The following is a 25032-nucleotide window of genomic DNA, read 5'->3' on the forward strand; positions in this document are numbered from 1 at the left end:
AATGAGTTTCTGCTGTTGGGTGTGGCCTGTTATGCTAATGAGTTCCTGCTGGGCTTTTTCTACAAAAAAAGCCCTGCTGGTAACCCTAGCTGCCAGCAACTTGTTACTAACACGGCTACCCTAAGAAGAGTTAATCCCCTTCTAAGACCATTGATGTCAACAGCCTTAGAAGGGCATAACTCCGCTTAGGATTGCACTGGAAGGTACCATGAGGGGACAATAGGGGGAAGAAGAAGGCTGCTGTGTTGATCCACGAAGGGGGAAAAAATTCAAACAAAACAGTAGTGTGTAATAATGTTGTTTTTTTAATTCAGATCAACATAAATAACCACAAAATACTGAGCACAAAGAGAAGCGTAAGGGAAAGGCAGTCTCTGAAACCCTGGCCTTATCATGGACTTATGACAACTGAAGAGAACATCTGTTCTGAGGAGAGAAGATCTGGACATGTGCTTAGGGAATATCTGGGCCCCAAAACAGCCTGACGTGCCTTCGGCCAAGCAGACAATGGAGCCTTGGCATCTCACGCTCTCTGCCCAAAGGAAAGAGGCTGCTGTGTTCGTTCCAAGTTACCTGAAGGTCCCAGACAGTCGTGAAGGACGGCCCTTCACAAAGCAGGTAACGCCTATGGCAAAACCAGCCTGCCCATCTCTCCACTCCAGTTTCCCCCCTCAGAAGTGACTAGGAGCACGCATCAAAGGCAACGCAAGGTCTCACACACAGAGATTTCATTGAACATTCCGTAGCCATTCCCCGCCATCCCCCTCACTGACAGAAATCGCATCAGATTTGACAGAACATTCTTCAAGCTTGTTGTTTTGTTAAAATTGTGAGGGCACACAGGCAATGGACCAAGTGGCCTAGGTCACACAATCCAGACCCCTTCTATCAAAGTCCGTATTGTCTGCTCGGACTGGAAGACGCTCTCCAGGGTCCTTCACTCACTACCAGATCTTCTCAGTGGAGATGCCAGGGATTGAACCTGGGACCTCCTGCATGCAAGGTGAATCCTGTATCACTGAGCCACAGCCCCTCCCCTAAATGTCACACAAAGCTGCCTTGGTCTTTCAAGGTCTGCCTTGTCTACTCTGACTGGCAGCCGCTCTCCAGGATTTTTCACATCGGCCACCCCGTTGGCTTTTTAAAAAAACCCTGGAGATGCCAAGGATTGAACCCGGGACATTCAGCATGCAAATCATACATTCTATCACGAAGCCGCAACCCTGTAAACTGTGAGTCCTCCCCCTTTGCCATTTCCCCCTTTTTACCCTGGAGTAACTCCACCTCAACACACAAAATTGGAGATAAAGTTTCCACGTTTCCACGTGTGCAGCCAATGGCCTGCCATTCACTCACAGGGGCTACAACCGATTTCAGGGGCTCCACCGAGAGCACACAAGGAGGGCCCACACCAGACCCAGAACTGAAAGCCCCCACAGTACTCCGCTAGAGTCAAAGCTGGGGCAAAAGCAAGCCAGCTCAGGCCAGTGCGGAGTACCACTAAGACAGCAGCCAAAGCTTCAAGACCCCCCCCCCAAGACAACCAGGACCTAAAAGAAATCAAAAGTGACTTTTGCCCCTGATTTCAACGCCACTCACTTCTGCATAAACAAAGTCTCAGCCAGGATTCCTTTCTCGAGAGAGAAGAGATAGAGGCAGGTTTTTAAACAATCCCAAGAGACCACTCCCTTATGAATCGACGAAGCTGCCGTTCAAAGAGTCGGGCCCATTGGTCCGTTTAGTCCAGAGATGCTGGACACCGGCTCCCCCATCCCAAGCTCCTTTGAACTGGAGAGGCCCGGGATGGACATGGGCTCTGGGCAGCTAATCTTGTGGAAGGGGAAAGAGGGTGGCAAGAAACACGGCACGGGGGGGGGGCTGAAAGGGGTTGGCTGGCAGTGGTTTAAGTTCTCACGAGAGATGCCGCTGGAGCTCGAGGTGGTTTGGAAACCAGCCGTCCCAACCAGTAAGCTCCAGCCTCTAGTCATGCGGGCCAAGGTAGGTGTGAACCCCAAAAATGCACTCTGTGCATGCTCAGAGGGACCGCGCGTGGTGCAGGCTTCTAATTTAAGTCCTGCAGGTCTGAGTTTTTAAAAAGCCTCTTCATTTTAGAATTGGCTACTGTTAAAAATATTTCCCCTCTACCCAGACCAAAGCATGGTGCAGTGGTTAGAATATCAGACTATGATCTGGGGAGAAGCTGGTTCAAACTCCCACGCTGCCAAGGACGTTTGCTGGGTGACTGGGGGCCAGTCACACTCCCTTAGCCTCAACTCCCAACCATCACTGGCTGCCACTGGCTTACCTTGTGTACCAGACGTTAAGACTCCCTGGATAGCGTATTCAGTAAACAAGAGAAACGCACTAATTACCGAGTAACTAAAATGGCTCTTTTGCTTTCTACTTTTTTGCCGCTGCTGATGTGTTACTGATGGGGGGGGGGGGTAATTGTATTTTAGTTTTTTTTATTTGTTCATTTAAATGGATTATTACCTGCTTCTGCAAAAGTTATTTGGAAAAGCAGAATAGAGATCATTTAACATTGTTTAGTGTTATGAGATACGGGCGCTTTCACACATGCTAATTAATGCAGTTTCAATCCACTTCAGCGACCGTTTGCAAGTGGATTCTGTCATTTCACACAGTAAAATCCAGTTGCAAAGTGGCTTGAAAGTGCGTTATTTAGTGTGTGTGAACGTTACATCTGTTCACAGTTCACTCAGACCAGAAAACTCCCCTTCTCAAAAACAGGCCCTTCCTAATGCATGGGGCATGTGGTTACTCATACACAAGGGAAAGGTATTCTGCACAGGCTCAGAGGTGCTTTCTACTTTATTACTTTGAGCTCTTCTGCATTTTCCTCACTTATGTGTTCCTATTCTCTGGGGGGGGGGTCTTTTCTGCATGCATTTCGCTCCCTCTAGTGGTCAATTCCATATTACATTTCTGTATGTCTGGCATAAAAATCTGCAGGTTTTTATGTTGGACACACAGCAATGTAATTTTGAATCGGCCACTAGAGGAAACAGAATACATGTAGAAGAGGGGTGAAAAAAACCCTGAAGCAATAGGGACACACAAGCGACAAAATGAGAATGCAGAAAACGCAAAGTCTGGCAACCCTGCCTGCCAACACAAGGAGCTTCTTCCCAAAAGTTAAGACTGCCCCACCCCGGAACACTGGAGAAACCCTATGTCACACAATCCAGCGTTAACTCCAGGTAGCACCCACACAATTCCAGGGCTCTAAATACTGCTCTCGGGTCTGAACAAGAGGCTTTAATTGTGGATGAAAACCTTCACCACTGACAGTCACCATGAGAAAGCCAGAAGCCCTCAATCTCCGATCCTGCATAAAATCTGAAAACGGAGCTTGGATTTTCAGAGCAAAATAAATGTTGCCAAATGCCTTCAAGATATTACATTTTAATTAAAAGCTCCTGAGTGCTTCACTTCGAAAACACAATGGGATGCCAGAGTCCAAGCACTCCCTTTTGCTGACCTTCCCCCAAATCTCAGTTATATTGGAGCAGGGTACCCTGACTTAGCAGGAAGACAAGACCCTTGGGCACATGCTTAGAACGCTAATCCTCTGCTCTGCAACCAGAAGGGGGAGGAACAACTTTGTGGAAATCCACAGCTGTGCATGCTGGGATGCAGCTCCTCCAGCCTTCTCAAGATGGCAGCAGGAAGCACCCCTTATTGCCGCCTGACTCCACTTCTTGTCTTTCAAAATGATCTTCAGAGGCTTACACAGGAGTGGGCAGTTCCAGTTCTGTTGCCAGGAGGGGAAAAGGAAAAACTCAAGTCTATCACATTTACCCAGAGACCCAAGGGGGGGGGACAGCAATTATCCCCCTCTTTCCTTCAGTATGCAAATGAAGATGCTAGTCCCAGGGATCACCAAGGCAAGGAGAATGAGGAAGGGCCCAAGTGAAGCCTGTAAAGGCAGCAGAAGACTACTCAGGTATAGATTTCCATTTATATGCTCTGTGGGGAGGATATAAGGATATAGAGCAAAGGTAGGCTTGCCAAGTCCCCCCGGGGGTGGGGAAACCCCCGCCCCAGAGGCCCGTTCCCCACCGCCGGCGGATCGGGCCCCGGGGGGAACTCCACCCCCATGTGCACGTCACCCAGAAGTGACGCGGGTACGCCGGGCACGCTGGGGGTGGGGCCACGGTCATCCGAGGGAAAACTCTATGGTTTTCCCTCGGATGGTCCTGGCCCTGCCCCCAGCGTGCCCGGCGTACCCACGTCACTTTCGGGTGATGTGGATGCGGCGCGCGCACACCAGACGACAGCCAGGAGTCCCCCACTGTGGTAAGTTTCTGACTTGGCAACCCTAAGCAAAGGTCCCCAACCTATGGGCACCTCTGGAATTCTGACACACAAAATGGCTGCCACAAAATGGCCACCACAGGAGGTGGAGACAGGCATAAAAATGGCTGCCACGGCTGACCGTCATACACTCTAGTTCAGGGGTCCCCAACCTTTTTGAGCCTGTGGGCATCTTTGGAATCCTGACACAGTACGGTGGGTGCAGCCACAAAAGGACGGCCACAGGAGGCAGTGTCAGCCACACAATGGCTGCCACAGCTTATCTTCAGTCACACAGTAAAGATCCTTGTGCTGTGGGGGCAGCTGCAGACAAAGTAACTTTTTTTAAAAAAATCAGCACAGCCTATCCAATTTCCAAAGGGCAATGCTCAGCAAAGCCCCCACGCGACCCTACTCACTTTCTCAAAGTACTTGGTGGGCACCAGGAAAGTGCTGGCAAGTCCATGACACCCACAAGCACCACGTTAGGGACCCTGGAGGGAAAGAGGAACTGACCTGCATGGAGAGCCAGTTGGTTAAGCAGCTCCCTCACACAGGAACAGTCTCTTCAAAAGGCTGATTCTCCACAGAGACAAAACCTCCAAAACCCCAGACTGAAGGCCACCCAAACACCAACTAAATGGATCTGAACATGCCAGTTTAATTGGCTAAACTTTGGGAAAAAATGGCCAAGAAAAATTCTTGTCACAAAGACTGGCAGACTGGAGGGGAGGAAACAGATTGTCGATACCCTTCATTGGGTTTTTGAAGCAAGCCAGTGGCTGCCACCTTGAATGGAGGCAAGCACTGTTTGCCATCACTACATGTAGCCAGAAACAGCATCCGGGTGACACTTTAGCCAACAGTCGCCAAGACAGCAGTGGCCACACATGGGTCAGATGCCATCTTAACTTCTATGCACAGAAACACAAATTGTCTGCCTTGCCCCCTTCCCAAAGCAGCCCTCGTTGCCCCCTAAAATGCTGGGACCCCCGATACAACATGAAGGGGAAGGCCGACACAGAAGAGGGGAACTGCCCCCCCCCCGAATACTGGGCTTCTGCCACATTGGCCAACTTGTTAAAAAGGCTACTGTTGACACCAAAAACATGAGCGTGGCTATATATATACAAAACGTTACTTGCATTAACTGGATATTCTCCAATGGCTTTTTTTTCTTCTTCATTGCTTGAGTGCATATAGATATATAGAGCTATATATAAATATTATTGTTATCTATACTTCATTGTATTATGTATATATCCACAGGTTCCTATGAAACACAGAGCTATACAAAACAAAACCAAAAAAAAGATTACAAGGAAGAGCTTCTGTATATTTACAGTCCATTCGACCGGGGACCTAGGCACCAGTTTTCGAGCATGCACGTAAGAGGGGGAAATAGGATTTTTGAAAAAATTAGTGTGGGGCCAGCTACCTGGGTCTCCAACCCCCTCTGCGTGCCACGTCCAGCTGCCCCCCCCCGCACTCATTTCTGGGGCATCCTCCCAAAAATAACCCCTGAGAGCTACCTGGTTTCCATGACAAACACACAGTTAGGAAGGTGCTGCCCAGAGAACAAGACTATTAAGCGGCCGGATGGGTCAAAGGTGGAAGCTCAGTGCACCAATAGGCCAAGCTCCACAGGGCAAGGCTATCCTTCTCTGAACGCCTCCCTGGATTAGAGGGCTGGAGCTCACTCCATAAAAGATCCGGGCAGACAGACCCCACCGGGAGGGCCCCGGACAAAGATGCCTGTGAGGAAATCCCTGCTGGCATCACCCCGACCCAATGCAACGATCACATGGAAAATAAATCACACCACTTGCCCACCTTCATTAGCCCACAGTGCAACCAGAGGCCCTCTGAGGAGTCCCGCAATCCACCTGCTATGGGGTAGGCGCCAACCAGCTCACTCGCCTAACGCCTACAGCTTAGAACCTTGGATCACATGCTCAACAATCTCTCGGACACATCAACAGTAGCCCAAGCCAGACTTTCCCTGTGGGTCACATGGCCTACTCTCCAGCCATAACCTTTGACACGTCGGCATAAGGGGGTAGAGGGACCACCCGCAACAGGTCAGCGAGAAAACTCTCGTGCCCCCCACACACACACACACACATATGGCAGAATGATGGGGACAGCACCAGCTAGCTGTGCCGGCAGGGAACTGGCAATATAAAGCTTTTAATCCCCAAAGGGTTCCTAGCTGATAAGACGTGCCCAGTGCCTCCAAACACACAAACACACACACACACACACATTACAACAGGCAGATTCCACAACTAAAGACCCAGGAGGCGAGCCGAAGCCTAGTGGTTGGAGTCTTCCTCTAGGGGTATTTTGTATAGTGCAGGGGCTCTCTTGTGCTTGTTCGGCCCCCTGGCATGGCACGGCACGGCACGGCAGTTGGAGCTGGCAACGGAGGGCATTCCGGTGAGCCGCGGAGAGGGAGGGAGGCCAGGCCAGGCAGCTATGGCTTCTTCACCTTGCCTTCCTTCACCAGCCGCTCGTTGAGCTGACACAGCTGCCTCAGGAAGCCATCGTTGGGGCCGATCTCCCGCTTCTGCCGCACCATGCTCACGGCACTCTTGACATCCAGGTTCTGCCGGAGCATGAGGTAAGCGATGACCAGCGTCGGCGAGCGGCTGTAGCCTTCGCGGCAGTGGACAAACACCCGGCCTGAGCGGGAAAGAAGAAGCAGACGAGGAGGGAGGGGAGAATGGTGTTGTGAGCGGCTTGAGAGAGAAAAGCGGGGTTTGAATTTATTTTTTATCTCTTCAGGTTAAATAATTGGATACATGCAAATGCACAGCATGCGCGCACACACACACGCACATCCCGGCAACAGACAACCAAAGGCGATGACGTCCAAGGGCTAACTGCACATTATGGGTTGGATCCAGACCAAACTGACCAATGGAATATTCACACCTCCCCTCTCCCACTGATATCCATGAAATGCTGCTCCTGGAGTTTAAGGAAACCTAAAGAATGACGGAGGGGTGTGTGTGGCACACCCTGCAGTGGGAAAGAGGAATAAGTGCAAATTGCCCATTTGGCCTGGATCTGACCCTATGCATCCGACAAAGCAAGCTCTAGTGCATGAACGCTAGAATAAAAATGGCTTGGCCTCGGGTGCCGTGAATGAGTTCCACGCACACTAGACAACCTCCACCGCGGATCCCGCTTCCTCTTCCACTAGCACCTGTGTTTGCACAAGACTGCCCCTGCACAAACGGAGGTGCTGGCAGAAGAGGACACAAACCCCCTGGTAGAAACTTTCTACCATGTTTGGGACAGGTTCACAGAATCCACCCCAAGGCCTTTCAGGTGCCAGGACTCCAGCTTTGCTGCAACGGTGCAATATGACTACCCTACAGATGTACAATTTTAAAAAGTTTATTTATTTATTTATTTGTTAAGATTTATACCCCGCCCTCCCCGCAGAGCAGGCTCAGGGCGGCTTACAAGGGGCAAAGCCCATATAAAACAGATAAAAGCAATGAAACATTCATGACAGTTAATAAACTTATACTCAATTTAACAAGATGGTCTCCAGATGATTCTCCAGGGTGATGTTATCCTATAGCTCAACCAGGTAAATCCAGTGGCCACGCAGAAATAGTGGCAGATCTTCCTGGGCCATCCTTAACCCCGATGTTGTCCACCTCATTGGTGGCGGTGGTAGTGGTGGCCCCTATGTGAAAGCCTGGCGGAAGAGCTCCGTCTTACAGGCCCTGCGGAACTGCTTAAGGTCCCGCAGGGCCCTGATCTCCTCCAGGAGCTCGTTCCACCAGGTAGGGGCCACCACTGAAAAGGATCTGGTCCTAGTCGTGGCGAGCCTTGCCTCCCGGGGGCCTGGAACCACCAGGCGATGTTGTGCCCCGGACCGAAGTGCTCTTGGGGAAAGGCGGTCCCTCAGGTAAGTCGGACACTTGTTTACTTTTTAAAAAGAATTTGGGGGGGGACTGAAACATACCCAATTCTTTCTTTCCCATTAGACCTACATGTGTTTCACTGTTTTAACAATATAAAATACATCGTTTACAACCTAGGTCCAGGTGGGGTAGCCATGTTGGTCTGAAGCAGTAGAACAAAGTTTGAGTCCAGTCGCCTCGGCGTCTCAACTAATTGCTCTCAGCATTCCACAACTATGGATACATCAATCTCCATTTTAGACACACTTATTTCCTTCACTATGTTTTTACGCCCGGAATTGAACCCAAACAAATGGTAACCATATAAACTAAGCTTGTTATTCCCAAATCTGATATACATCTTCATTATATCGCATGCTAATTTACTACCCACCCTCTGCCTATATGTCCGGACTGGTAACTTCCATTTCAATGTATCTGAGGAAGTGTGCACACACACGAAAGCTCATACCTTGAATAAAACTTTGTTGGTCTTAAAAGGTGCCACTGGACTCAAACATTGTTCTCTTAACCTAGAATAGAAACTGTACCTTTTGGCATTACCTTATGTAATTAAAAGTATAAAGATGGGAGTGCGGGGGGGGGCAGCAACACTGTTGGCTGCAGCTGTTAGCTGGGACTGTAGAAGTTGGGTCCAGAAGCACCCAAAGGCTACAAATGGCCCCGGTCACACGGCAAAGTTGCCGCGGGAGAGGCACGGAAGGTGGGCAGATTATCCGGGCGCGATCACACCCCAACATCTGGGAAGTGGAGCGCACCCGTGGCTTCCCGCCGACAATGCACATTTAAAAACTAGTACCCCCAAGGTACTAGTAAACGTTTGCCATGGGCTGCCTCCAGACGCCCGTGGTGTGATCCCGCCGGCGCGCGGCATTCCCCTCCAGTCCCTCGTTGGCGCCGAGGGAAGGACCCATGGTGTGCCGCCAGCCCGTCTGATCGTGTAATCGTGGATCAAACTGCGCCGGGGCAATTAGCCACGCCTCCCCCCCCGCGATATCCAGCCCATGTGACCGGGGCCAATGAAACCAGAAGTTTTCCCCAAGGGAACCCACCTACTGCACTAAAAATACCCTGTGTCCTCTGACCAGTGCACATTGCACAGTAAAACCAATGTGCGTTGTTATTAATTTTTACCATCAAGTCACAGCTGACTTACTGTGACCCCACAGGTTTTTTCAAGGCAAGAGACGTTTCAGAGGTGGTTTGCCCTTGCCTGCCTCTGCATTGTGACCCTGGACTTCCTTGGAGGTCTCCCATCCAAGTACTAGCCAGGAATGACCCTGCTTAGCTTCCGAGACCTAACAAGATCAGGCCAGCCTGGGTCGAGTGCACATTATGCAGTAAAACAAATTTGCATATATTTCATTATTTCGCATCCTATATTTTGCTTCTGCTAACGGAGGGAGGAGTTCCGAAACGTTTAGGCTTCTGAATATCATGTTTGCTCTTTTGCATGCCCTGGCTTGTTTATGATTGATGATTTTAGAATTAGTGTTTTTGTGACTTTATTGTTACCATTTCACTTTGTGAACCACCTCAAGCCTGTCTCTGGAGAGACAGCGCATATATTTCACAAACAAAACCTTTGAAGAGCTTACTCAAGTCTCGTTCATTCCCCAGTCTGGCTTCTGAAACTTCATTAAGTTTTACAAACATATCTTCAAAGCACATGACCTAGAAAGTTTTGGCCGGGGGGGAGGGTTTAAATGATTCTTGGAATGCAAAACTAACACCATTTGCATCTGTTCTAATGGCTTCAGCAATTATTTTTAAAGGACCTGGCTTGTTTTTGATGCTTGGGTTTTTAAAAAAACAAAATGTCTTGTTTTTAACTGTCTCACATTATTTCATCCGTCTGCCACTTCGAATTGGTCTCTGGAGAGGGAGCATAGAAATTTTCTACATAAATAATTCTGCTGAAAGGAGCTTTGACCCACAAAAAACTTATGCTGGAATAAACTTGGGTAGTCTTCACAGTGCCCACTGGACTCCTGTTTTAATGTAAGATTTGGGAATCACCACCCAACCTAGACGGAAATATGGATCATTTACAGTGCAATCCTATGCAGGTACTACAATCTGAGCACACTGTGGGCTTAGACTGGGGTAACTCTGCCCGAGATTGCACCGTTGGTTTTTTAATACGTACATCACAAACACCTCAATATACATAATAGTCAACATGGTCCCATCCACGGATAATTAAAACCAAAGACGAGGACCATGGTGTGTGTTTTTTTAATTAAATTTTGTATTTGTATTGATGTCTTACATTTCATATTCGTTCATACTCCTTTTCATAACCAAACATCAAATACGTCAATTTTCCCATTTATTATTCCCTCCCCCACCCTTTCACAAGCGACCAGAAGAAGAACCTTATTATTATATCTGTAACCATGAGCACACCTTATGGAGTTTTATCAATACATGCAAGACAAGGACCATGTAGACAGGATGGATGACAAAATGGATGAGCTTGGTTGATGCAAGTGCAGACAATCTGCATCCATTGGCCCACCAAAGGAACTGGAAGGGGCCACAAGTGAGCAGGGGAAGGAGGGGTGTAGCTGCTACCTCTGTGGGCTCCCTCCCCCCCGCCGCCGGTGGGCAGGCAGAGTGAAGGTGGGGAGTGTCAGGGCAGGGGCATGGCTGGGAAGCCAGAAGGGCATGGGGTAGGCAGAACAGTAGGAGAGCAGGATGGAGAATAGGCACAGTGATGGGAAGGGGGACAAGCAGGCAGTGTTCCCTCTAAGCTGAGTTGGTGTGAGCTAGCTCACAGTTCTTTAGCCTCCGGCTCACACATCTTTTGTCTTAGCCCAGGAAGGGATGGCTCCAGAGCAGACTAATTTATGCAGTAGCCAAATCGCTCGCTCACAACTTTAATGCCAGTCACTCCCAGTGTAGAATTTTTGCTCACGAAGACGCCACAGCTTAGAGGGAGCATTGCAAGCAGGGGGGCTAGACTGGGAGGGTGGAGGGTGTGCAAAATTCCCTCTTGCCCACGTTTCTCTCCAGAAAAAGGGGGGATGGAGTGGGAGACTAGAGCAAAGTGGGAGCTGCAAGAAAGCTACAGGGAGGAGGAGGAGGAGGAGATTGGGGCCCATTCTGCATCTAGCATTTGCTCTGCTGTTTTACCAAACCCATGTTGGAACAGAAATTCCCCTCTACATCGCATGCCACTTTCCGTTTGATTCATTGTCGGATTTTGTGGCAGTGTCCAGATGGCATGCCGCTTTCACTTCATTTGATCTCTCAGTTTTATGGTAGCCGTCTGCATAGATCCATGGCCATTTTATCGCCGTTCAGGGGTGACTCCACAGTCAGTATGGTGATGGGGGGTATCTGAATGTGGTTTTGAGCCATGTCTTGTTCTGTTCCAGTGTGGGTTTTATAAAACAACGGAGCAAATGCTAGATGCAGAATGGGCCTGGATTTATACCCCACCCTTCACTCGGAGTCTCAGAGTGGCTTACAATCCCCTTTCCCTTCCCCTCCCCACAACAGACACAACAGTGAGGTAGGTGTGGCTGAGAGAGCTCTTTCGAGGACTGCTCTTGAGAGAACAGCTCTGAGAGAACTTGTGACTGACCCAAGGTCACACCAGCAGCTGCATGCAGAGGCGTGGAGAATCAAACCCCAGTCCTCCCAGATTAGAGTCCGCGCTCTTAACTACTACACCAAACTGGCTCTCAGAGAGGAGAATGGGATGGTGAAAGGCTTCGACTGGGGTATGATGGGATGATGAATGGGATGAGGAGAATGGGATCCCCCCCACCATGAGTCTTGCAGGTCCTTGGGTTGAAGTCACAAGGATGTGGTCTCCGAGTTGCGTATCGGCAACCCCATCAAAGACCAAAAGCTCCAGGCCAGAGCCTGTGGCCATCTAGCTGTAAACCCTGCTGAGCTAAAAACGAGTCACCCAAAAACACCGAAGAGAGTGCACACACCCCTAACCTGCCAAGCTAGACAACCAATGAATTCACACAGCAGAGCCAAAGAGGGGGCAAGCTGGGCGCCTCACCATCTTTCTGCGCCAGCGCCTTATCGATAAAGTCAGCAGCCTCCTCGAAGTAGCGGCTAAGGTTGAACTCTTGCGTGTCGTTGGCCTTGATGCCGTGGTAGGTGATGCCGGTGCCTTCATAGAATTCCGCGTTGGTGTTGACGTGCATGAAAGACCTGCCCTCAGCAGCGTTCAGGACGTGGGTAATCCCCAGACGCTGCAGCCGCATAATATTCTTGGCGATGAAGCTATGAAAAGAAAGGCAAGTCAGGAAGAGAGTAGCGAGTCGGTTTTCAGGGAAATGCCGAGCCACCTTGGTTTAGCCCCTGCATCGACAGACTTGAAAACGGCAAGGAGGGTATTTAAGTTCATCAAACTGTTTTTCCTTCTGGGGGGATCCAGTGATACAATAATATTTTACTTGACAAGCTACGGCTTCAGACGCTGGCAGTGCATGCTTTTTAATTACACAGAACTCTTCTACAGGCACAGGTTCTGAAATCTCAGTGGGATAAGGGAGGGACAATAAAGGTTTCCCTTGCTCGAAAGCCAGTCGAATCCGACTCTAGAGAGCAGTGCTCACCTCCGTTTCCAAGCCGAAGAGCCAGCACTGTCCGAAGACGTTTCCGTGGTCATGTGGCCGGCATGACTAAACGCCAAGGCGCACAGAATGCTGTTACTTTCCCTCCAAAGCAGTACCTATTTATCAACTTGCAATTTCTTGCTTTTGAACTGCTAGGTTGGCAGGAGCTGGGTCCAGAGACAGGAGCTCACTCCATCACATTGCACTCAGGTCTTGAACTGCCGAACTACAGATCTTCCGGTCTGCAGTGTCTTAACCTCTAAGCCACTGCAGCCCCCTAAGGGACAATACTTACACCCAAAGAAGTGTCTTGTATATTGCTTTTATTTTCTTTGGACATTTACACCCTACTTTTCTCCCCAATGGGGACCCAAAATCGACCTCTCCCCTTCCATTTCTTGTTCACAGCAACCACCCTGTGGGGCAGGTACATCTGAGAGAGAAAGTGACTCACCCAAGGTCACCCAGCCAGCTTCCAGGGGAACGTGGGAATAACACTGTAACCACACTACACCCATGCTAGATGCAACTCAGAAGATCACTCGTCTAGCACTGTGCGTTTCATACTTGCCTACTTAGCCTAAGCAGTTTTTAGAACGACACCACTACACCACAAGCCACATTTGCTTCCATTTCCCCAGGCCTGGGGAAAATGGAGGCTACTAATGTTTCTAAAAGTGCATTTGTCTTCAGCTTGAATATTAGTGGTCCCCTTCTGGGAACCCTTTCCACATAAGAGGAGGAGGTGTAGTTCATTGGTTACGCTTTGCATAACGATAGGGTTGCCAGCTCTGGGTTGGGAAATACCTGGAGATTTTGGGAGGGCAGAGCCTGGCGGGGGTGGGGTTTGGGGAGGAGAAAGACCTCAGCAGGTCACAGTACCATAGAGTCCACCCTCCAAAGCAGACATTTTCTCCAGAGAAACTGGTATCGGTTGCTTGGAGATCAATTGTAATAGCGTGAGATCTCCGGGTGCCACCTGGAGGTTGGCAACTCTTGATGGCTGCAGGTTCAAAGCCTGCTACCTTTCATTAAAGGCTGTCAGGGGGCAGGGGCTCTAATTAACAGCCTGAATAGACCATGTCGACATCACCAATCAGCTTCCTATGTTCCTGGCCTTGTCTGCCAGAGAAAGCCTGTGTATCTACCACACAACCCCAGCGTGCCGCAAAGGATTCTGGGACACAGCCTAGACTGCGGTATTTACTCGATTCATGCAATGTTACCAGGCACTTAGTCACAGACCACTTCTTGTTCAAGGAAGCCTGTTTGCATTTGCAAGGTGTTATGCATGTACATACATAAAGTAATGTCTGAGCTTCAACCAAGGGCAGGTATCGTGAAATGCACATTCTGATTGGCTACTCTGCAAAGTTAGACAAATCAGGACCTAAGGAAGGTTATGGGGGGGAACGAATATTATTGGCCGTTATGCGAGAGTTATGATTGGTTATTAAAACTCTAGGGGGCGTGGCCTTACATGCCTGGAAAGTTTAAAAGAGAGCTCCTTGCTCTGTTTGTTGTTGTTGTGTTGTCTGATTCTGATAAAGCTGAATTCACTTGTTACGAGCTGACTGAAGTCTCATACCTAACATTGGCGACGAGGATGGGATTCTAAGCGGGTAAGGAACCCAACTAGCTTCCAAGAAGACAGTTTAAAAATGAACAGCTGGGGTTGTCAGCTCTGGGCTGGGAAATACCTGGAGATTTTAGAAGTGGAGTCTGAGGAAGGTGGGGTTTGGGGAGAGGAGGGACTTCAGTGGGGTATGATGCCATACAGTCCAACTTCCAAAGCCGCCATTTGGTCCAGGTGAACTGATTGCTGTCGCCTGGAGATCAGTTGTAGCCCCAGGAGATCTCCAGCCACCACCTGGAGGCTGGCAATCCTATGAAACAGCCTGTCATTCAACGGGAGTTCTGGGCGACAGCAACGTTTCCACTTTCTGAACATTCTGAACTTCAGGGTTGTCAATAACAAGCGGCTCACTGCCTCCCGGGCTCAACTTGTTTAACTTTGTAATTATGCATCTCTTATATTTTTAGGCTGCCCTCAAGGCTAGGTGGATAATTTAAAAGCAATTCATATTTAGCATTATATACTATAATCATGAATATCCAAGTCTACAAGGCTGAACATCAAGGGCACCTTCTTTGGAGCGCTCACCATCATTCCAGAGACCTGAGAAGGGCCCCAAAGCAAGCTTTGTACTCTGGAAGCAGACCTTTTGGCGAGCTTTTTGATTGTCACAAGGGCTACCAGTCTGGTGCAGTGGTTAAGAGCGCAGACTCTAATCTGGGAGAACCGGGCTTGATTCCCCACTCCTCCACTTGCAGCTGCTGGATGGCCTTGGGCAAGACACAGTTCTGTCAGAGCTGTTCTCTCAAGGACAGTTCTGGAAAGAGCTCTCCCAGCCCCACCCACCTCACAGGGTGTCTGTTGTGGGGAGGGGAAGGAGTTTGTAAGCTGCTCTGAGACTCCAAGTGAAGGGCGGGATATAAATCCAATCTTCTTCTTCTTCTTCTTCTCCTCCTCCTCCTCCTCCTCCTCCTCCTCCTCCCCCCCCCCAGCTAAGTTACCTGCCTGGTCAGTTTGTGCTAGGATAAGGAAAAACCAGTCACTTCAAAGGACAGTTCAGTCTTGGAGTTTGCTAATTGGGAAAAAAAAAAGGGCAGTGAGCACAGATCCATAGCGGGATTAATGCTTTGACTGTGCCTCTGATACAGGGGAGAGGGTCTGCGAACAGAGTTCCCAGTGTTTTTGTCCTTGGAAGATCAAGTGTGGGGACCCTACTCTGAATTGGAAACGTGCTGCAATTGGAGTGGGGTTAAACTCCCCCCCCCCCGGGTCCATTTCCCCTATCTAAAACGGGCCTTTAAAACTAACAACGTTTGTGGCAGGGTATGAGTTTTTGTGAGTCGCTGCAGTGACTCACAAAAGCTCCGACCCTGCCACATATTTTGTTAGTCTTAAAGGTGTCACGGGACTCTTGCCCATTTCTGCTGCTACAGACAGACGAACACCCCTGCCCATCTTAAAACAGACCTTGGGAGCCACTATGGGGAAACATACAGGGACTGATAACGGGTCACAATATTTTTACTTTATTTATATCCTGCTTTTCTCCCCAATTATCTCCCACAACGACCTTTGTGAGTTAGGCTAGGCTGAGACAATGTGTGAGTGGCCCAAGGTCACTCAGCTACCTTTCATGGCAAAGTGGGCATTTGAACCCAGGTCTCCCCGATCCTGCTCCAGTGCTCTAACAACCAGCTGGTTCTGCTTACCCCAAGGGGACAAAGAGTGGCTCCCCAAGGCAGTGTCACCTTGCAAAAACGGAACAGGGGAAGCTGAAATTCCCCCTGTAGTTCTTCTTTAAGGGTCCTCCTACACCTGATTTTTCAAGGCAAACCATGGCTGGGAAGCTCCACTCAAAGAATCACCAGCATGCCATGCAGCTGAGCCCTGCCTCCCGGCTTGGCTTCTGCCTCCCCATGTAAAACCGGGGCTCGATTGCATCAGTTCAACCCACTGGCTCCATAGCCACCCAGAGGGCCTCTGACTTCTTCTGGCACCATATTGGGGTTGGTGGAAGAGAACACTTCCAGTCTCAGATTGTAGCCCCTGCCCTTCGGTTCGCTGCATGATTTCCCCACTTCTGCTGCAACACACACCTTAGGTCTCACCCTCCTTTCCCCCAACTTTCCAGAGCAATGCCAGGGGACAAACAGTGAGTGCCAAGAGCGCAAAACTTGGAACGCCAGCACCAATCACCGCTGAAAACAAAGTTGCCTCTGAACGATCAAATCCCATGTCTTCTTTCACCTGAGACAGCGGTATCGACAGGAGCCAGTTGCTCTCAGAGCGATGAGGCAGATTTCTGGCCAAGAACAACTTGTGTATCCAAGGGCAGGGAGGGTGAAAAGCAGCACAGCTGTAGACACAGGCCTTGCAGACTCATAACTCCAACACACACACACACACACACCAGAAAGACAAAGTCTTAATGCAGAACCAGAGAGATAATCCATGCCAGGGATTAACAACACAGTACCTATCGATTCAGGTGGGTCGCCGTGTTGGTCTGAAGCAGCAGAACAGAGTTCGAGTCCAGTGGCACCTTTAAGACCAATAAGGTTTCATTCTGGGTATAGGCTTTCATGTGCATGAAGACTTCTTCAGATACATTGAAATATATTTACGTATTTCAGTACTAAACAAAAACAAATGGTGACCATATAAACCACACTTGTTATTCCTGTTTGGTCCTTGCATCTGTTAAACAGCTTCATTATGCTGTATGCTAATTCACTGCTCACCCTCTACCTATACATATGGACTGGCAACTTCCATTTCAATGTATCTGAAGAAGAATGCATGCACATGAAAGCTTCTCTCTCTTCTCTCTATAGAATAATTCTGTTGGTGGTGGCATGCTACTGAACATTCCACATGGCGCCCACAGCCTTTGGCTCCATGATCTGTCAGTCAGAAGCTGTCCCTATCCACTGGCTGCGTTGCCTGAGTATCGCCTCCAACATTCTAAACAGTTTGCTGTTCCTCTCCCCCCCACCATAGCCAGTCAGAACACAGAGGTTATTTGCATATGTGGCCTGATTGACCTTTGCCTCAGAGCACAGAGGTCGTTTGCATATGTGGCCTCATTGGCCTTTGCCTCTAACATTCTAAACAGTTTGCTGTTGCTGTTCTGAGGTAAAATGTGTTCTGAGGTACCCTTAGTGCCTGTTGGGAGAAACCACTGTTGCCAATATCCAGGTGAGGGCTGAAGATCACTCAGAATTACAACTGCTTTCCAGAAGCCAAAGTTCAGTTCCCATGGAGAAAATGGTGGACTCTGTGTCCTTATATCCTGCTGAGATAGCCCCTGTATGACAGCCAATGTGACTAGCAGTCAGGGCTTCAGAGCATGGTAGAGGCTGCAGGTGAGGGGGGGGTGGAAAGCTGAAGAGTGGGGGAAATAAAGGTAGGTTGATGATTGGCTGGGAAAGAAATAGGGTCGCCAACTCCAGGTGGGAAATTTCTGGAGATGTGAGGGATGGAGCCTGGAGAGGGTGAGGTTTCAGGAGGGGTGGGACCTCAGACAAGTACAATGCCATAGACTCCACCCTCCAAACCAGCCATTTCCTCATGGGGAACCATTGCTGCCAATCTTCAGGTGGGGGCTGGAGATCACTCAGAATTACAACTGCTCTCCAGGAGAGAGGGGAGAGGAGATGGAAAGGGGTGGGACCTCAGACAGGTACAATGTCATAGACTCCACCCTCCAAACCAGCCATTCCCTCATGGGGAACCATTGTTGCCAATCTCCAGGTGAGGGCTGGAAATCACTCAAAATTACAATTGTTCAGGTAGCAGAGGTCAGTTCCTCTGGAGAAAATGGTGGACTCGGTGTCATACCCTGCTGAGGTCATCACAGCAAATTGACACTGAGTGCCCAAGGACGGGGCACTCTCCCAGAGACTCTTTCTAGAGCTCGTTGTATTTATTTCCACAATAACCCTTATTCCTAGTACCTTGAATAAAGGTACTAGGATTCAAATTTTATAATAATATATTATAAAATTTGAATCCAGGTGCTACTGGATTCAAATTTTATAATAACTTCAGTTGGCTAGATTCATGTCTTATTGACAGTACTGAATCAGACACTGGGGGCCGGGTTCCAAGCTCTTTCTTCCATTTCTGGGAGGGGGGAAAACACTATTTTTCTTGATATTTTTCCCTCAGGCCTTCACATCTCTGCTGCCGGCTAACCACAGAGATTAAAAGCACATGAAAATACATCCTATGATCCAATAAAGGCATCTAAAGCAATAGGGCGGCTTTGACAGGATCTGTAAAAGCTCCTCTTTGTCACCACGGCCTAAAATCATTGCGAGATAAATCCTTTAAAAGCTGTGGATATTCACAATAAATAACCAAGGACAACTAAGCTCTGGAAGAGGGAAACAAGAGAAACTTTCTCTGCCGTCGTCCCTGAGGAAAGTTCTGGAATCTTGCCTGCTCTAAATATGGCACTCCCCCCCAGTGAGGCCTGTAACCCTACACCAGACCCTGGAATCAATTTTACCCTAAGCAGAATATTACATTCGCAAGAGACTGACCGCCACCAGTTAGATGAATCTCAGCAACCTCTCTGGAGCAGTAGAAATGACAAATGCATTCCTTCAGAGCAACTGGAATTAATTCTTCCCTCAACGACCACAAGCTCAGGAGATGGAAAGAGACAAAACGCACATACTGGTTTATAAACGGCCATGCTGCCCGCAACACTGAGAGGAACAGAGTTTATTCCTGGCCCCCTTTCCCCCCGCAGCTACAGAGGTGACACAGTGTGGTGTAGTGATTAGAGTGCTGGACTAGGATCTGGGAGACCCAGGTTTGAATCTCTACTCTGAGCCAAATCTACCTCACAGGGTTGTTTTGAGGACAAAATAAAGAGGAAAACTATGTAAGCTTTGGGTCATCACTGAGAAGAAAGGCCGGGAGGGTATAAATTAAGTCAGTAAATAAATAAATATGGAGCCTCTCACTAACCCAACCCCACCCCTTTAACAGTTTGCTTGAGCTTACCCAGGGCATGGACAAAGGTATGATTGGCATCACATTCAATGTGACCACAATTTGACAGGCTCAAAGGAAAGCATTCAGTTCACTAGCTTAATTTGGGAGTCCCGTGGCTGGAAAGTGCTGTCAATCCACAGCTAATTTATGGTGACCCTGTAGGGTTTTCAAGAGATGGACAGAAGTGGTTTGCTATTGCCTGCTATTGCAAAGCAACCCTGGACTTCCTTAGTGGTCTCCCACCCAAGTAGTAACCAGATCAACTCTGCTTAACTTCTGAGATTTTACTAGATCTGGCTAGCTGGCCCTGGACCGTCCAGGACAGGGCAGCAGTTCCATTACGACTGAGAAAAAATAAGCTTTAAAAGAAAACAAAGCATATCAGCTGGGGAGTAAAGAACTGCTTACCATTGAACAGCACTTTGCTAAACATGGGTCTCTCTGTATGGGTATTAAAACTGTACTTATGCATCATAAAAGACTGCTTGGCTTTCCACTCGCCTGGAAAGAAGCTTATGCCCAGATCAGCCAAAGCTCGAACAGACAGGGGGATGTTTCAGTTACTGCTGAAGCTCTTCCCACAACTTATGCTTGCTTCAGACTTTCAAAATGGCCAGGGTTAACTATAACTCAGTTCAGACATGGCACCTTACCCTAGTCTGTGAACTTCAGCCTGGTATAATATCTGAATTGACAGGTCATAGCACGCAAGCAGGGCTTGCAAAACATGGTTTGTGCTAACTACGGTTTGGTGTGACATCGGAACTGACAAACCACGGGTGTGGCTATTGTTCTGCCTCCAGAGGCGTCTGCACAATAAAAGCAGGAGCACTGAAGGAATGGGAAAAGAAAGCAGGTGAGCAGATGAAAACCATGGTTTGCCAGTGGTAAACCACATCTAGTGCACACCATGGTTTTGTGTGATGCCCAATTTGAGTTTTTCCCATTTGCCTTCTAACTAAAGACAGCCTGGTTATCAGTTCGTATTCCCAGATTTTGACTCTGCAGAAGATTGGACTTAGTACTTACTCCATAAGAATATACCTTTGGGGGCCAGGAGGCAAGATAATTTCTCATAACAAGAACCTTCCATTAAAAAAAAATCTGCAAAGCAGTTGCCAAATATTACTCGGCTGTGGTGCCTCAATGTATAAACCAGATGCATGGATAATCTTAGAGTCCGCAACAGAAGACATCTATATAAATAAGCACTATGACATATATCCTGCTTTTAGCAATCAAAGTGGACTTCCGCAGCCTGCAAGAAGCAAGAGGAAGGTATGATCATACTATAACAGGTAGCCATAGCAACAGTTCTGGAAAATCCCCACAACCTCTGTGGCTTCCCTATTGGCAGTCAAGTCCTCTGATTCAATAAGAAAAAGCCATTTCCATTTACAGTTTACTACCCCAAGCGCAACAGGAAGCTTATTAGCAGATCACAAAATGCCTGCCAAACCATTACAAGGCTGCCAGAGAAATGAGTTCAGATCCTTCCAAAACATGTTTTGACTCAGGCTCTCACCTTCTCCTTGCCCACTGCCCCTCACCCCATCTAAATGCATGGAACAGTCTGGCACTGAAACCTTGCAGCTGTTCAGACCTGCTTAGGATCTGACCTTCGAAGACAGAATATAAATTTAATAACTGAATAAAACAGGCACATTGTCACTCTTGATATCTAGAATGTTGCAATGTCCCAAGCTGGAAAACCATGGTTACCACAAACAATAAGTCTTGCTTCTGAACCAAACCTGGTTTGAACACAAGAGACGGTGCCATGTTCCCCCAAGGGCACTACGGTCGGGGGACTAACATTTTTTGGTTACACCAGGGACGTAAAATTCGCTGTGACCAGGGCCAGGGCCTTTTCGGTGGCGGCTCCTACCTGGTGGAATGAGCTCCCAGAGGAGATCTGGGCCCTGTGGGACCTTGTGCAGTTCCGCAGGGCCTGCAAGACAGAGCTCTTCTGCCAGGCTTTTGAGTAGGACCCACCGCCGCCACTGTACCACCACTGCACCGCTACCGCAAAGTGCGGGGATGCCATCAGGGTGCATGATGGCCCTGGGCTGAAGATCGGAAGGCAGTGTTGTCTTGGAACTTGCTTCGTTGTTCTGAGTCCATCTTCCAGAACCCATCTTGAGGCTGGAGTGCCTCTGGTTACAATTTACGATCCCTCACCTGCTCCCCAGTTTTGAAAAGTGGTACACTCCAGTGTAGGGGTCTCCAACTTTTTTGAGCTTGTGGGTACCTTTGGAATTCCAACACAGTATGGTGCACACAGCCACAAAATGACAGCCACAGGAGGCAGAGCCAGCCACACAATGGCTGCCATAGCTTATCTTCGGTCACACAGTAAAGTTCGCTGTGCTGTGGTGGCAGCTGCTGCCAAAGCAATGTTTTTAAAAAATCTGCACAGCCAATCAAATATTCAGTGTCAATCAATCAATCAATTCAGTAAATTTGAGGAGAAATTCATAGCGTCTTGGTATCCACTCATCAGCTATAAGGTGGAGGCTGATGTAATTCCAGTAAACCCTTTATAAAGGTAAAGGTTCCCTTGCTCGAAAGCCAGTCGAGTCCAACTCTAGGGTTGCGGTGCTCATCTCCGTTTCAAAGCCGAAGAGCCAGCGCTGTCCGAAGACATTTCCGTGGTCATGTGGCCGGCATGACTAAACACCAAGGCGCACAGAACGCTGTTACCTTCCCACTGAAGTGGTACCTATTTATCTGCTTGCAATTTCTTGCTTTCGAACTGCTAGGTTGGCAGGAGCTGGAACTAGAGACGAGAGCTCACTCCTTCTTGCAGCACCCGGATCTCGAACTGCTAAACTACTGACCTTCCACAGCCTGCAGTTCAGCATCTTAACCACTTGAGCCACCGCAGCTCCAAACCCTTTATACAGATCGATAATATACTTTTGAAGCATGGTCCTAAGACCCTCTTAGACTGAACTCTGGAGTAATAAATGGAGACATTATCCAGAACACTGACTAAACGGTTGTATGTTATGTTATGTATATTGTTACTGACTGCGTATATAGACTGTATTGCTCCTAAAATGACTTAGTCCCCTGAAACGACGACTATGTTGAACAAACTTTTTCTTTTCGCAGCCAACTTTTTGTAGGTTTACTGGTTGCACCGATTATTTGTGTTATTTTTGTAATACTGCTAAATACTTCAATAAAATAATAATTCAAAAAAATCAATTTATTGATTTGGTCAACAACCAGTACAAGTCAATAGCAAAAGCTATACAGAAAAACCATTAAAAAATAAAATTGGTCCATCCTATTGCCAACAGTAGAAACCACTGAAATTTAACATCAACCATGTTGGTTAACACCCATTAAAAGCTACTAAATATTCAGTGACCAGTCAGAAGCGTCACCCCACGCACTTTCTAAAAACATTTGGTGGGCACCAGAAAAGGTGTTAGTGGGCGCCACGTTGGGGACCCCTGCTCTAGTGTTACAGAAGTGACACACACACAGCCTTTAAAGAATGGGACTTTAAAAAGAAAAGAAAAAATCTACAAAATAGCAATGCATAACGGGGGCGGGACTTGCTAACAGGCTGCTCCCTAACTGCTTCCATGCTGGAATTCTCAAACTCTGAAAATAACTTTTTAGAGAAGTTCATCAGAAGGCATGCACAGGACTGGAATGTGCATATGGTGAAGGGGGGGACGACACGTTTTTGCATGCCTCAAGTGACATTGCAAGTTCTATTCTAAAAGGTAGGACAACTCTTTTGCAACTGAATCGGACGGCTCTCACAAAAGCAGCAGAGACACTCACGGACAGGTAAGAGATTCCATTCTAACAGCATGCTGGGAAACAGCCACAGTCCTGCAAAGACAGGCATCAGAATCCAGAGTGATAGACCGATAACAGCTGTCAACACATTGACTGCACACACAAAAAGGCCTGGAAAGATTCGTTGTGGCTGCGATTCACACAAGGAAGGTAGCAGGTAGATCTGCAGTGGTAAAACAAGCTCTGCCTCTCAGATGACACCTTGAACTAACTTTTCTTTTTAATATTGTTAGAATCCTCCTTGGCCTTGTCCTCCCCTATTTCGCACCCACATTTTTGCAAATGTTGCAGTTCCCTATCCTGTATTTCCCGTCTGACCTTAATGTGCGAGCACATTAAAATGCACAGGGTTCATCGATGCCCTGCTTAGCTAGCAATCCTGTATCAATGACCTTGTCAGCATTTGTACCAATCAATGTCTTCTTCAAACATGACCTTCAATGACTTTAAAAATAAATAAATCTGGAAGGCTATTTTTAAGGAAAGCAGGACAGGAGGGCAGAAGAATCTTATTTGCCAGTTTTCACATCATAAACACATGAAGCTACCTTCTACTGAGGCTGCCTCAGAGTCTGTCAAGGTTGGTACCGTCTGCTTTGCATTGTCTACTCTGCCACGGAGCAGCCCTCTAGGGTCTCAGACAGAGGTCCTTCAGATCCTCTGCTACCTGTTCCTGTTACCTGGAGACACTGGGGATTGAACTGGAGACCTTTTGCGTGCAAAGGTGATAATCTACCACTGAGCCACAGCATACCCTCTAGTTTACTTGTAAATTCAGTTTCAATAGAAGCACTTGAGAACCAGTGCGATATCACTGCTCTGCTCAACTACGTGGCCTCAATCCCCCTCCTTCACAAAGGAGACACCGCATGACCATGGGCATATCATTATGGCAACCTCAGCTGTCCATTCCTCAAATGGGAATCAGCGATCTGCTTGGTGTAGTAGTTAAGAGCGGTGGACTCTAATCTGGAGAACAGAGTTTGATTCCCCACCTCCTCCTCCACATGAAGCCTGCTGGGTGACCTTGGGCCTCTCTCAGACCCATTTATCTCACAAGGTGGGAAGAGGAAGGGAAGGCGATTATAAGCCACTCTCTAGACACAGTTCTCTCAGAACTCTCTCAGCCCCACCAGCCTCACAGGGTGCCTGTTGTGGGGAGAGGAAGGGAAGGCAATTATAAGCCACTTTGAGACAAATGAGGCCTGCTGGGTGACCTTGGGCCAGTCACAGTTCTCTCAGAACTCTCTCAGCCCCACCTACCTCACAGGGTGTCTGTTGTGGGGAGAGGAAGAGAAGCCAATTGTAAGCCGCTCCGAGACTCCTTTTGGTAGTAAAGAGTGGGGTATAGAAACCAACCCTTCTTCTTCTTCGCATGCTCACTTCAGACATAATGCCGAACCATGGCGAAAGGAAGCTTAATCAGAACTGGTGCAACATCTGAATGCCATGGTTTTGCCATCAATTGGCCAACCAGAATCAGGCACTGGTATGCAATGTGTTTGCAAACCACGGTTTGGTGTGTGGTCTGAATGTATAAGGAAGGATGTTTCTGTGCTTCAGAAAGCCTCTAGAGACTGGGGGGGGGGGGGGGGGCAGACAGGAAATGTAAAAAAAGGCCCAGGGTCAGCGTCTGGTTTTTACAGGCTTTGAGCAGCACAGTCTAACCAGGTTCCTCTTGCCCTTTCCCCTTCAGCACCACTCCTCTTCCCCACACTTGTCTTCGTGGTACCCCTCCTTCTAAATGCTGACCCCCCAAAAAATATATATATATAAAGCA

The 25032-nt window shown here is 48.3% G+C and overlaps 1 protein-coding gene across 1 annotated transcript in view; it reads right to left on the minus strand.

Annotated features, from left to right (window-relative positions):
• Window positions 1-4485: 4485 nt before the first annotated feature.
• The window catches only part of DUSP3 (dual specificity phosphatase 3), a 32792-nt gene continuing 12245 nt past the window's right edge, over window positions 4486-25032 (minus strand). The window contains exons 2-3 of the mRNA XM_015423171.1: window positions 12286-12512; window positions 4486-7002 (exon numbers count right to left, since the gene is read on the minus strand). Of these exons, the coding sequence (XP_015278657.1) occupies window positions 6794-7002; window positions 12286-12512 (436 nt within the window). The 3' untranslated portion in view covers window positions 4486-6793. The remainder of the gene's footprint in view (window positions 7003-12285; window positions 12513-25032) is intronic.

The sequence above is a fragment of the Gekko japonicus genome, unplaced genomic scaffold (genome assembly GCF_001447785.1).
Source record: "Gekko japonicus isolate JY-2015 unplaced genomic scaffold, Gekko_japonicus_V1.1 scaffold661, whole genome shotgun sequence".
Taxonomy (NCBI): domain Eukaryota; kingdom Metazoa; phylum Chordata; class Lepidosauria; order Squamata; family Gekkonidae; genus Gekko; species Gekko japonicus.